The sequence below is a fragment of the Halteromyces radiatus genome (genome assembly GCF_025201355.1).
Source record: "Halteromyces radiatus strain CBS 162.75 chromosome Unknown BX664scaffold_1, whole genome shotgun sequence".
NCBI lineage: Eukaryota > Fungi > Mucoromycota > Mucoromycetes > Mucorales > Cunninghamellaceae > Halteromyces > Halteromyces radiatus.
The window spans coordinates 3,506,577-3,520,782 of NW_026251687.1; the positions used below are offsets into that span (position 1 = coordinate 3,506,577).

General features: G+C 32.6%; 5 protein-coding genes across 5 annotated transcripts; 3 read left to right on the forward strand and 2 right to left on the reverse strand.

Annotated features, from left to right (window-relative positions):
• Positions 1-35: 35 nt before the first annotated feature.
• Positions 36-1,589, reverse strand: BX664DRAFT_322214 (uncharacterized protein). The gene has a single exon (XM_051543451.1). It carries the CDS (start codon positions 1,506-1,508, stop codon positions 291-293), a length of 1,218 nt encoding a protein of 405 aa, XP_051405403.1. The 5' UTR covers positions 1,509-1,589; the 3' UTR covers positions 36-290.
• A 326-nt stretch (positions 1,590-1,915) lies between these two features.
• BX664DRAFT_322217 (UTP--glucose-1-phosphate uridylyltransferase family) lies at positions 1,916-3,989 on the reverse strand. The gene is made up of 5 exons (XM_051543452.1): positions 3,781-3,989; positions 3,588-3,683; positions 3,419-3,495; positions 3,096-3,306; positions 1,916-3,033 (listed from the first exon to the last, which is right to left on the reverse strand). Exons 1-5 carry the CDS (start codon positions 3,850-3,852, stop codon positions 1,969-1,971), a joined length of 1,521 nt encoding a protein of 506 aa, XP_051405404.1. The 5' UTR covers positions 3,853-3,989; the 3' UTR covers positions 1,916-1,968.
• Positions 3,990-4,687: 698 nt separating this feature from the next.
• Positions 4,688-6,374, forward strand: BX664DRAFT_363580 (uncharacterized protein; the record flags this gene model as incomplete). Its single annotated transcript, XM_051548384.1, has 5 exons — positions 4,688-4,779; positions 4,863-4,944; positions 5,030-5,168; positions 5,253-5,747; positions 5,827-6,374. The coding sequence occupies 5 exons, from the start codon at positions 4,688-4,690 to the stop codon at positions 6,372-6,374; spliced, it is 1,356 nt and encodes a 451-aa protein (XP_051405405.1).
• An 819-nt stretch (positions 6,375-7,193) lies between these two features.
• BX664DRAFT_290183 (uncharacterized protein) lies at positions 7,194-11,115 on the forward strand (the record flags this gene model as incomplete). The annotated part of the gene is made up of 7 exons (XM_051541870.1): positions 7,194-7,482; positions 7,648-7,896; positions 8,176-8,414; positions 8,481-10,008; positions 10,086-10,223; positions 10,283-10,753; positions 10,824-11,115. 7 exons carry the CDS (start codon positions 7,194-7,196, stop codon positions 10,937-10,939), a joined length of 3,030 nt encoding a protein of 1,009 aa, XP_051405406.1. The 3' UTR covers positions 10,940-11,115.
• A 325-nt stretch (positions 11,116-11,440) lies between these two features.
• On the forward strand, positions 11,441-13,962 carry BX664DRAFT_290186 (magnesium transporter NIPA-domain-containing protein). Its single transcript, XM_051541871.1, has 6 exons — positions 11,441-11,736; positions 11,831-11,847; positions 12,074-12,236; positions 12,362-12,620; positions 12,676-12,778; positions 12,861-13,962. The coding sequence occupies exons 1-6, from the start codon at positions 11,520-11,522 to the stop codon at positions 13,788-13,790; spliced, it is 1,689 nt and encodes a 562-aa protein (XP_051405407.1). The 5' UTR covers positions 11,441-11,519; the 3' UTR covers positions 13,791-13,962.
• Positions 13,963-14,206: the final 244 nt, after the last annotated feature.

Genomic DNA, 14,206 nt, shown 5'->3' on the forward strand with positions numbered 1-14,206 from the left:
AAAAAAAAAAGTACGATAACAATAAAAACATTCACTAGATGGATAAGACGATGGGTATTAAAATATTTTATTTGATTGATAGATAATTGTAACTAGCGATGATGATAAAAAAAAAATAAAATAGAGATGTTTGCCTAATGCAATCGGAATATTTGACAGATGATGATGATGATAATGAAGGTTGGAAGGTGATAGGGAAATACAGGTGTGTATGTATAAACTAATAGTAAAAAAAAAAAAAAAAGGGAATACAAAAAAAAAGGTAAATAGATAAAAAGTGGAAATAATTACTACCATTGTTGATATTGTTCAAGATATCTGTAAATGGAACCAGAGGGAGCTTGTTGTTTTCTTGGAGGAGAGGAAAAGTGGAAGGCAAAGATTTGACGTAAACGAAGGGGACTAAAATTGGCTTGAACAAAAGGAGACGGTAAGGAATTGGAGGATTTGCATTGAGAGGGATTAGTAAAACACCAAGGTAAGGTTGACCAAGGCTTGACACCATTGCGAAGAAGATTGTGATAAATACGTTGATATAATTCAGGACCTCTTGTACCACGGGCTTTGATCGTACTACCAGGACTAAAAATAGCATTTGCGATCTTGTTCTTGTTGTTATTGAAAGGTTTTGTTGATCCAGATAAAAGTTCACATATTGAGGATGATTTGGAGTAAAAGTGCATCAATCCTGTATTATCAAATGGATTCCCAGACATTGATGACTGACAGTTACCTTGAGCGATCCATTCATGTCCTAAAAGAGGAGTCATATCCCTGACAAAAAGAGTGTTTAAATCAAACCAAATGCCACCATGATGATAAAGAACAGCTAGTTTCACCAATTCCAGATCAGACATAATCGTACTAGTTGTTTGTTGTTCAAGAGGTGTGCCCACAGTCAGATTTTCAGTGTACACTTGATATCGAACCTTGTCATTTCTTGCTTTTTTCCAAAGAGGATCTGTTTTGAGTTTGTCTTCATCATCAGGATGGATCCAAAGTATAAGTTGTGAAGAATTCAAAGGTTGTGTTGCACAGAATGATTGAAATGTCGCCAAGTGAGCTGAAGTCAGTTGTTCCGAGTTTTGACTTGACCAAGTGGTGTGAAAAGTAGTCATCACTGGAGAAGAGGAGAGAGGAAGAGGTTGTAATAAAGAGGCGTAATCATAACAAGTATATTCTTCCCAGACAGGAATACCGGGAACAAAGTTGTATGTATAAGTTTTTGGTGGTTTGGAGGTATCGTGAGTGAGATTACCAAAACAAGTTGATGAGAGAGGTTCTTTTTGTACAGGTCTTGATGGGGTAATCCATTGACGAATATAAAGTCTAGCATTCAATTCTAATCGACAAATGACCAAGAAGGAAAATAAGATAAAAAGGATGGTTATCACCAGCCATCTAATAATATTGATCAAGCCACGTTTGTTGCGACGACTCCAGACTGAGTGGAATGGCATATATTTGTTGTTGTTACTGTTGTTGGATGAAGAAAGAAACCATACCATAATGAGAATGAACTGTTATATATATATATATATATGAGAGTTTAAGTAATGAAAGAAAAGGGGGATCCAAAAAAAAAAAAAAGAAAGAAAGAAAGACAAGAAAAAAAAAAAAAAAGCCAAGCTTGAATCAAAAAATGAACTTTTTTTTTCTTTTCTTTGATTGGATGAGAATGGACTGAGTGACACAAAAAGCAAGTCGGCACCATCCTAAAAAAAGTATAGTGGAGGACGCTTGATTAATGATTCAAATATATAGAAATCAGATATTGATTTGACTTTAATACATATAGAGAATAAAAAGGAGAAAACTTTAATAATAATAATATAAAAATGATGATTTGTTTATTTATTTATTTATTTTTTTATTTTTTTATTGTTTATAAGAAGATGAATAGGAATGAATAATACCCCTAACGAAACTATACTAAAATATATATAAAAAAAAAAAAAAGAAAAAAAACTAATGATCCAAAATACGAAGATTACCAGTCACTACCTTGTTTTCAAGAATGGATCCAGAAGGAATATCGATACGTTCACCATGATTTGCTACAATAATAACTGTACCTCGAAGTTCAACGTGAGATCCAAAAGTAACGTCACCAGTCACGGTAAGATGATCTAATTCCAAAATTTGAGGAATAGTTTTGAATCTACTGAGGAAATCACTAACCTTCTTGAAATGATCACCCAATTTGACCAAAGGAACTACATTAAACATACGTTTAGGATTAACTTCTAATTCACCATGAACCAAAGAATAAAGATTAGAAGTAACCAAGAATAAATCAGATGTAGATTTCACCGGTAAGAATCGAGTACGAGGTACGTTGACACCATGAGCATTCTTGAAATGTTTGATACCAGCACCCACAGCAGTTTCCAATTGAATGACCTTTTCACCACTTTCAGTTGTCTTGTGATTTACAATAATTTCCAATTCCAATTGTTCTTCCTCCATTACCCTCTTCACAGCCTTGAGATTGATCCAAAGATTGTTGGTATTGAAAATCTTGAATTTCTTAATAGATTTGAAATCTTCCACATGTTCATCAGGTACTTGAGCGATTTCCAATAATCGAATATGACCATCATAATCGATCAAAGTGCCACCCTTGATATCAGCCTTGGTTTTATCAGTGACTTCCATAATAAATTCAGCATCGGAAGAAACCATGTGATGAAGAATGTTGAGATCCACAGTAGCCCCTAAATTGTCCACGTTGGAAACAAAAAGGTATTCCTTGCCTTGAGCCAAAAGTTGATCCAAAAGTCCAGAGGTATACAAAGATTCATATAAATCACCATGTCCAGGAGGATACCATTGTTCAATAGGGGAATCAGGTGTACGAGGTACTGGTAATAAAGATTCCTTTTTGATTCTTGGATGACGACTTTGGTTGAAAGTAATGATATCAACATTATGAGTAGCATACTTTTGAACAATTCTTTTAGTTTCATCATCAGTGTTGAAAGAATTCATCAAAATAAATGGAACATTGACATCATGTTTCTTGTTCAAATACTAATTAAAATAAAATAAAATGAGTCTATTTAAAGTTCTTTTTTGTTGGGTTGCATTGTTACCTCTATCTGGCGCACACTTAAATCCAAAAAGGTCATTCCACCACGGACTTCAATAGCAGATTTTGGACCAACACATCCCATAGTTGTACCTAGACCACCATTTAACTTGAGTACAGCTAGTTTTTCAAGATCATTGGAATTTGAGACTTCAGGAATATCCTTGTAAGGTACAATTTGTTCAGCAGAAGGAGATTGAATTCTATCCCAATCACTAACAAGGGATAAAAATAATACAAAAAAAAAAAAAAAAAAAAAAAAAAATACAATCATCAGTTGATCGCCCATGATTATCCGATAATACCCATTTTTGATCAATCACTTACATTTTAGTTCCTTTGGCTTGTTCATCAAGGAATCTTGTAAATAACATATAAAATCCATCCATTTCTTGAGACCGGAACTAAATATGTAAATAAATAAAAGAAGTTAAGGATTCATCCGATAGCTGTTTCAGAAATTCTTTTTTTTTTTTTTTTTTTTTTTTTTTTTTACCTTGCGTTGTTCTTCATTAGTGATTTGTGAACATAACTTGCTTAATTCTACCTTCATGGCTTTAGCAGCTGAAGCAGAACTAGCACTTTGAAAGTCCTAGAATACATCGGAAAATATGAAAGAAAAAGCAATGAGATGATAAAAGATGAGGAACGCGTTACTACTTTTTTTTTTTTAAAAAAAAGATACTTACCAAGGTAGATAAGGTATGAGGATGATGTCTATCAGTACCAACAGTAGTAGGAGCTTTTCTAGCAAACGACATGAGGACTAATATTGATATACTTTATATAAATAGATAGATATAAACTATTTCTTTTTTTTTGGGGGGGGGGTGAAGAGGAAGAACTAGTTAAAAGAAAAGAGAAAAAAGGAAAAAATTGGATTTCTGCTGATTTTTGTATGTCTAGCACTTTCCCTCTCTGAGACCTCATTGATCGTTTTTCAAAAGCCGCCACCTTTATTTTTGCAAAAACTTCCTCTTGAACAAATTAACTAGAACCAAAGAATAAATTCAATACTATTTGTCGGAAAGAAAAAAAAAAGATAGGAAAAGTAATATAATGAAGTATAAAACTACTTATCTTCCCTTTTTACTAATATCATTTTATTGCTGTCAATATATCAAACTAACAAAAAAAAAAAAAGGGGATGACGGATTTTTAATTTTTTTTCTGTAGTTAAGGCTCTTTTTTTTTTTTTCTCATTTTATTTCCTTTTACTTTTTTCTATTTCTTTCTTTCTTTCTTTCCTTTTCTTTTTTGACTTCTTATTAACTCAATAGACATTGAACGTGAGATTATCATGAACTCTTTATCTCAACTTAACTTACAAATACCTGACCTTTGGGAAGTTAGAGTAAGTTTGTTCTTTTTTTTTATCTTGTAATACTTTTTATCAAACTCATCATTGAACTGTCATCTTTCCTTTTGTCTCCTTTTCTATATTCTAGGATGTCATCAACAAGGTGTAAGTCATTTTGAATATTATCAGTTCATATACTTTATAGATGAAAAATATATAACATAAAACCAATACAAAACAATACTCATATTTATTTTGTTAAAAATAGTAAGAACGTGGTACTCAATTACACCGAAATGGAAGCTAAAGTCCATGAAGCCACAAACAACGAAGCCTGGGGTGCCTCTAGTACTTTGATGCTTGAAATCGCTCAAGGAACTTTCAATTAGTAAAGAAATAACTATTTCCTCATGTTGGCCTTCTAAAGAAAAAATATATCTCTTTAACTTCTCTTTTTTTCATGTTATATAGTCAATACTTCAATGAAATCATGCCTACTCTCTACAAACGATTCACGGAAAAAGAAGCTAGTCAATGGAGACAAATTTACAAGGTATCACAATAATAAAAGACTGGAAATAGATAAAAACAACCATTTGATAATCATTAACTTTATTATTACACTTTTATTTTTATAGGCTCTTGTCTTATTGGAATATTTAGTCAAGAATGGTTCTGAACGTGTTGTAGATGATGCTCGATCACATATCTCCATGATCAAAATTATGAGAAACTTTCATCATATAGATGAAAAAGGAAAAGATCAAGGTATCAACAGTAAGTATTATCATAACAAAAAAAAAATAGTATATATATATTATATATATATATATAGCTCGTCATTTACTTTTATTATTATAGTTCGCAATCGTGCAAAGGAATTGGCGGATTTACTTAGTGATATAGATAGAATCAAAGCTGAACGAAAAAAGGCACGACAAAATCGCAACAAGTATACCGGTGTTGGGTCAGAATCTACTTCTTTCGGTATGGGATCTGGTGGAGGTGGATTTAGTAGCTCAAGTGGATCTCGTTTTACTGGATTTGGCAGTGACTCATTACCTACTATGGGTAGTGGTGGTGGATTCAGCAGTTCAGGCATTGGTAGCAATGGCTTTTATGATGATGATGATATTGGCGGTAAATACGATGATGATGATGATGTCGATGTGAGCCGTTCTTCCAAGAAAACAACAACAGTTAGCAACCCATCAAGTCCTATTCAACGATCTCAACCTGCAACAGCTAAGGAAGCCAATTTGTTTGATTTCGGTGATAGTGAACCTAGCAATGAACAAAAAGTGGATGATGATTGGGGTGATTTTGCCACTGGTGGTACTAGTAATGGAAATGATGGTAAAAATTTATCCTGTTATTTATATATACCTATATTCATTTCTTCTTTTTTTTTTTTTTCTTTAAATAACAATATCAGATTTTGATGATTTTCAAAGTGCACCTGCAGTATCAAATACAGCGAAAACAACTGTTCAAACATCAGCAACAACAGCAAAGAAGAATGATTTGTTTGATTTATTGGGTGACGACACATTTACTTCATCTTCAGCAGCACCCACATTTGTATCACCATCGATGGTAGCTTCTCAACCTTCGTTACTTGACCAACAAACCAATACATTTACAACATCTTCGTCATCATCTCGACCTATGACTCCTAGTAGCAACATGACAACATCATCCAATGTATCTACTAACAACAACAACAATAACAATAAAAAATCTGATCTTCCAGGAGGTATTTGGTCTCAAGCATCTGGTTTTGTATCTTTGGATTCTTTGGGTAAAAATAATCAAACGAACAAGACAAGTACTGGACCTTCTATGAATGCTATGAAATCTACAAGTGTCAATGCTGGTTGGAATAATTGGGCTTCTGCTAATTCTTCACCTTTGATGACTCCTCAACAACAACAACAACAACAACAAAAATCATCTTCTCCATTTGATGATCTTTTATCTTAGTATAATGATTTTGATTTTTAGTTTTTAGTTTTATATATCATGATTGATAATTTAAAAAAAATATTTATATATATATATAAAAAAAGAAGAGAAATACCATTTTTACTATCTGTCTTAAAAAAAGAAACGTGTTTTTATATATTACTGCATATTTTATTCTTGACATCCAAAGTTTTCAAAGTGTAAAGTAAGGTTTTATCATGTGTGACATTTTCTTTTAGTAAATGAATATTGAAGCACCGATTCAAAATGTTTAGAGTATTATGGAGAAGAAGAAGAAAGAGAGAAATGAAATAAAAAAAAAAAAAAAAAGGAAAAGGAGTTAAGAGGGGTTAGAAAAGAAAAAATGATAAAGAAACGATATGAATATCAATATGATTTATTTAATATTATATATAAGATATATATACTTTTTTTTTATATAAGAATAAAGAAAAATCATTTTGGTTACCATATATAAAATAAGATCCATGTCTCTCTCTTTTTCTCTTTTTAAGCCTTGACAAAAAAAAAAAAAAACATATAAATCGTGTAACATTGACACCTGACTGGATATATATATATATAATTTTTTTTTTTTTTTTTGGCTTTTTTTCTCCTTTGTCTCCTTTTATATTTTGGTGTCTTTTCTTTTTCTTTATATTTTTTTTTGTTTCTTTATTTTCTTTTTTTTTTTCTCTTTTCTTTTATATATATATATATTTATATATATCTTTATATATTTATTTTATTTATACTTAATCCCATTCCACTCTTTATATCATTTTTATATATATATATATATATAAATATCAATTCATTATACATTCAACACTTTATATGTCTGCTCCTTTTGTCAATGTTGAAGAGTTCAATCAGTTACGAGCTCAAAATGAACAATTATGGAAGATTATTGAACGACAACGCTCCATGATTCAAAACCTTCAAAAAGAAAATTCTCACTTGGCTGCAGAAAGGGATGGTTTACAAGATAATGTTAACTCTTTTGAACGCGCTCGAAAACAACGTGCTTCCATCCTTTTCTCACCTGAAGCTCTCAAAGCCATGACAGAACCAGATGAAGAAACAAGTCCTATGCCTCCACCTCGCTCTCCTTATCGTTCTAATAGTGGAAAACCTGAACATCAACATGCTCATAAGGAACAAATACAACGTCAACGTGGAAAACAACTCAACTTTTCTCTTGACACTTCAGACTCGACTCTCAATGCAACAACAATAAAAACACAGCAACAAATACCAACTTCTCCTCGAAACTTGATTATGGAAAAAGATGCTCAAAATATACAAAAATTCAAAATCAATAAACCACCACCTTTTGTAGTTCCTATGCCTAGCGTGTCTTCTCCCGTCTTTGCCAACACACCCACTGATGATTCTTCTTTGTCCTCATCTTTCTCTTCGTCTTCTTCTTATTTACGCCCTTGCTCTCCTCCTGTTGGTGGTCCTACGATTTCTTCTTCTTCTACTACTACTGCTACTACTATGGCTCAGCGTACTGGAAATAGATCAAAAAGAGAAAGTCATATCTTCTTTTCTCCACCCCCTGCATCTTCATCCGTGGGTTTGGATGCTCCTGCCATGCCATCTTTAGACGCTCATGATCTTGTCAACAATAACAACAACAATAACAACAACAACAACAACAACAATAATATACCTATAGCTTCAGGAACTTCTTCCACACCTATTCCTACGACTTCCAATATCAATTCTATGAATAATTCTTCTCCTCCACCTCCTCTACCTATGCCTTCCATGTCATCAGCAACTACTATATCTTCATCATCATCTTCCTCAGTTTCCTCTGGTGGACCTATGACTGGTGCTGGTGGTACAACATCAAGTCCTTTTGCTGGTGGTATTACAAACATTGCAGTCAAGGTACTTGGTTCCAATATACGTCAAAATGAAAAGAATCGTGAAGTGATTTCCTTTATTATTGCTGTTGGCAAGAAACCTGATGAACATAATTTGGAATATGAAGAATTATGGCGTGTAGAAAAATTATATTCTCATTTTCTTGAATTGGATGCCAAGGTACAAAAAAAAAAAAAAAAAAAAAGGAATATATATATATTTACATCATCTATTTATTTTTATTAGTTGAAATCAAATCAGCGATCTGTTGCAAATCGTATTGCCAAATTACCTGATAAAGCATTATTTACCACTAATTCACCAAGTAAAGTGGATAGACGAAAAGCAGCATTGGAACATTATCTTCAACATATTATATTATTGCCCATGGATGATATCTCTGATTTATGTGAATTCTTAAGTACGAATGTGGTGGACAATGATGTGATGTATTCTCGTACTGGACGCAAAGAAGGCTATTTGACAAAACGAGGCAAGAACTTTGGTGGTTGGAAAACACGTTACTTTGTACTACATGGATCTAGTCTAGAATACTATGAATCAAAGGATGGTAATCACCTTGGTACCATTCGACTTGTCAATGCTCAAATTGGACGCCAAACACCTGGAACATCTACTTCGGATGAAAACAATATTTATCGACATGCTTTTTTGATTGTGGAACAAAAACGGTCTGGATCTTCTCATGTGGCTCGACATATTCTATGTGCTGATTCTGATGAAGAACGGGATGCTTGGGTGGATGTGTTATTCAAGAATGTGACTTTGGAAGAAGATAAAGCATATATATCAACCGATACTACTCAACAACAAGTCAATAATGGTGGTGGATCTGTGATGAAAAAGAAACCTTCCAAATCAGTTTCTTCTAAATCTGGTACAAGTACGAAGTCTGGCTCCTCTCATGAATCTGAATTTGATAAACTTAGACCATCCATGATGCAAGATCCTTCAGAGATTGGCGTTGCTGTTTCTGGTCCTACTGATTTTTCCAAATCCATCAATGAAAGCTCAGAATCATTACCTTCAGTATGGCCATCTGCACCGCCTATTGTCTTTGATCAGCGTACAAGTTTGGATCAACTTCAACATGCGACATCTTCTCATACCCAATCAAATAACAACAATAATAATAATTCTTTACAACCACGTACGCCACATCATCTTACTCGACGTAGTTCCATGGTGAATTTACTCAATACCAACAATGAAGAAATTGTTCTCCCTGCTCGTGCATTATCTCCTTCTCCTGCTTTTGGCCGTGATAGCGATGAATTACTCAGTGATGAAGTATCAGAAAAGAAAACCAAACATAAACGAATGACATTCTGGGGCAAGAAAATGTTCAACAATAGCAATGAAACCTTGGTAGTTCCTTCTCGACCATCACCATCCTCATCATCTACGACCAACAACAATACTTTGGACATATCATCAACGTCATCAGGTGCAAATGGCAACACTAGTGCATCAACATCCTCTGGATTACGTGGTTTTCTATCTCGTCCTTCAAATGAAAATGGTCGTTCCTCCAGTAAAGAAACCAATCAAACCCCTCTTCATCCTGTATTTGGTGTTCCTCTCGAAGAATCAGTGCGTACGTCTCGTGTATCAGATACTTATCAATTACCATCCATTGTTTTCCGGTGTATTGAATATTTGGATGCCAAGAAAGCTGTTTTGGAAGAAGGACTTTATCGTTTAAGTGGTAGCAATATAATGATGAAATCACTCAAACAGAAATTTGACTTGGGTAAGTAAATATATATATATATATATTAAAAGGAAAAGCAAAAATTTTTAATACTTATTCTAATTTTATTTATTTAGAGGGTGACATCAATCTATTGGCAGCCAAAGAAGAATATGACGTACATGCTATTGCTGGATTATTGAAAATGTGGCTACGTGAATTGCCAACTAGCGTGTTGACCCGTGAACATCGTATGGATTTCCTTCATGTGATTGGTAAATTTGATTTATTTTATAATAATTTCGTATTTATTAATTGAATTTGTTTTTTATAGATCTATTGGATAGAAAGGATCGAGTGAATGAACTTGGACGACTTGTTTCTATCTTACCTATAGAGAATTATACATTGTTAAGGGCCTTGACAGCACATTTGATTCAAGTGGTACAACATTCTGATGTCAACAAAATGACGATGCGAAATGTCAGTATTGTGTTTTCACCAACACTTGGTATACCTGGTACGATTTTCAATTTACTGATGAGTGAATTTGATTATATCTTTTGGACAACGGAAGATGGTGATGCAGCACCAAGAATGATATTGGATGATGAAGATACTGTATACGAAACACCTGTCAAGGTTATGGAGGAAACAAATGGTACAACCACTGGTCAAACTAGTCAACTTGGAAGAAGACCTACATTACAACTTCGAGATGGAAGAAGCAATCGAAACAGTGTAAATTATCGTGAAGCAGCACCGAATAGTATTGTTGGATTAGAAAAACAACATCATCCTCATGGTAAAAAAAAAAAAAAAAAAAAAAAAAAAAAAGATTTATAAATAATACTGATTTTTCTATATATATATAGGTCAACCACTTATGTTAGATGAAATTGAAGATGATGTGAATGATTTAGCATTGACAGATGATGATTATTCTTTGATCTCGGATGATAAATTCCAACCTACAGCTATTACCACTTGATGCATTTTTTATATATGTATAAAACAAAAAAGAAAAAAAAACTCCCAATTTATACAATTTTTATATTCCATCCTTTCTCGTATTTTATCATTTTACCATTATTCTTTTATTATTATTTAATAGTTATTATTCCATTCATCCCATCATTCGTTTTTTTGATCTATTTTTAATATCTCTTTTTTTTTTTTTTTTTTTTTTTGTTGTTGTTGTAAATAAACATCATTTATATATAACATCAACAAGAGATGATATTGGTTGTTTGGTTCTGTTTCGAATCTTTCAACAAAAAAGTGTGTTCCGCCCAAAGTACGATTTCCTTTTTTGGTGACCCCTTTTTTTCTTGATACTTGTATTTTTTACATACGATAATCACCCCTTCTTTTCTTTCCTCTTTCTTTCTTTTATATACTCTTTTTTTTTATTATTATTATTATTATTTTTTATCCTTCTCTCTTATATATATAAATCACATTTTATCTGTTTTTTGTTGGTTATTTTTTTTTTTATTTTATTCTTTTATTCGGTCTTCCTTTTTTTTTTTTATCTCCTTGCAAAATACCCTTTTATTATTCATTTACACATGATGGCCGGTGAAAACGCGGTCAATTTTGTGATTGGGGTATTTGTATCTTTAGGAGCTTCGTTTATGGATGCTCTTGGTTTGAATATATTGAAACTAGATCATGTCAAAGAAGGTAATAAACCAACACGACGAGGTGATTGTGGACGTCCTTTATGGCATATTGGACTTTATACTTATGTAGCTAGTCAACTTATTGGTAGTACTATTGCTCTTAGTAAGTAAGGTTATTTATTCCTCATGAAATATATATATTGAATTTTTTTCATATTTACATATTTTTATTGACTTTTTCTTTACATTTTTATTAGATTATCTCAAAACTCAGGTATGATTCAATACAAGATAATAAAAATAAAAATAAATAAAAAAAAACAAGGAGAGAGTGGAAAAAAAAAGAAAGAAATAGACAGGTAGTGTGAAGGGGGGTTTGGAAGAGTTAGTAGAAGGGAGTGATTGGAGTATTTATATATATGTATATTATCATCACCTTTCTTAAGATCCCCACCAATACTAACAAATTCTTTTTTTTTTTTTTTATTTGTTTATTTTAGTGGGTAGCTCCTCTTGGTAGTGTTGCATTGATTTACAACTTTATTTTTGCCAAAATTTTGGTGGGAACAAACATTACAAGAAAGGATGTTTTTGGTACTTTAGTTGTTGTAGCTTCTGTGATCTGGATAGTTGTTTTTGGTGGCATGTATAATGGAGAAGACCGTAAGTTTTTTTTTTCTTTTATTTTATTTTTGGGGGAGGGGGAATAAAAAGGAGACATGACTATATTTGTTGATCATTATATTTCCGTTTTTTTTTTTTTTGTTTTTAATATATATTTTATATAGCGGAAGCTTCTATCTCTTTGGAAAATCTCAAGACTTTATTTACAAGACCTATCTTCATCATTTATTTTAGTGCTTTGAATATTGTTACATTTTCTGGTTTGGCTTTTGCTATATGGTCACGCTGGGCTATTTCTGATCAATTAAAACGACCCGTTTTTGTTGGTATGACAACTAAGAAGATGCGAAGGATGGTTGGTCTCATGTTTAGTTTGGATGGTGGTCTATTAGCTAGTGAAACTCTTTTATTGGCGAAAAGTGGGTAAGTTTCACTTCTTTTTATTTTTATTATATAAAACTTTTTATATTTTCAATAGTGTCAAACTTTTTACATTGTCCGTCAATTCTCAAGTCAATCAATTTACAGACAACACAAGTCGATTCATCATTTTAGCCTTAATCATCACAGCAATCTTACAGGTACATAAATCATACATATCATATGTACATATTTATAAAGGTTATGCATTTATGTATTTTTTTTTTATAATTGCTTTATTAGGTTTATTGCTTGAATACCGCCTTGAAATTATATACTTCTGTTGTGGTTGTTCCTGTATTTTATGGTACTTATACTGCAGTTGGTTTGGTGAATACAATCATCTATTTGGACGAAATTGGTAATTATCCTGGTTGGGCCATCTCTCTTGTCTTTGTTGGTATTAGTGTATTGGTATATGGTGTTTATCTTCTTAGTTCCAAACCTGATCCAACGTCTCATTCACATGATGATGAAGATGATGACGATGATAATGACACTCCTCAGATTCAACGTCAACAAGTAGTTGTAATTGTCCCTCTTGAACAGGAAATGCATGCCATCTCATCAACTTCTACTTCAGCTAATTCACCTACATCTTCTCGACCACCTGTTTATTCATCAGAAACTATTACATTAACCAATAATTATACTCAACAACAACAACAGCAACAACAATATAAGACCAATGTGCCTGATGAAAAGCATCCATATTCATTCCCATCAACAGCATTGACAAAGACGATTTCTAAGACGATCTCTAGTACAACAGCAACAGCATATGAACAACAACAACAACAACAACAACAACGGCAACCCTTTGGATCAACGAGGTTAGTGGATGAAGCTATCTACGAGCATAATCATGACGATCGACATCATAGAACTTCATCATCTAATCGGTGGATACAACGGTTACTTTCCAAAACACCATGGCGTACTTTTCAACATCATCGACGAGAGGATACATTTCTCAGTTTACATAGTACAGAAACAAACGGATCACTCTCTCTACCTCATAGACCAGTAGATATCATACCAACAAAAAAAACAGATCAGCAATGCGATACAACATCACTAACCAGACGAGTACAACGAACTTCTCAACTTTCAGACTCTTCCGATCCTCAACTTGATGCTGATGATGGAGGAAAAGATCGACTGGAAAAATGACCCAACAAAAAAAAAAAATAATCATCATCGATTAGTTGTGTAATATATAATCATCCTCTTCAACACTTGTACAAAATAGCCAACAAATAATACCAGCAACAACAAACGAAGAAAACAAATATGCCCAGAAACATTCTTGATCTTTTTTTTTTTTTCATGTATCTCCAATTTGTTTTTTTTTTTTTTTTTTTTTTTTTTTTTTTTTTTTTTTTTTTTTTTTTTTACTTGTTGTTTCGTGAATAGATCCATTCATTCCTCATTACATATAGTATTCTTGATATGCATTCCTTTTTTTTTTTTCGTTTAATTTAGTTCCCCTTTTTTACAACATATTTAATAAAGACATACCATTTGGATTCCATTTTTTTCCTCGTCATAAGGTTTGCATAGATGATGATTGTCCAAATGTATTGACA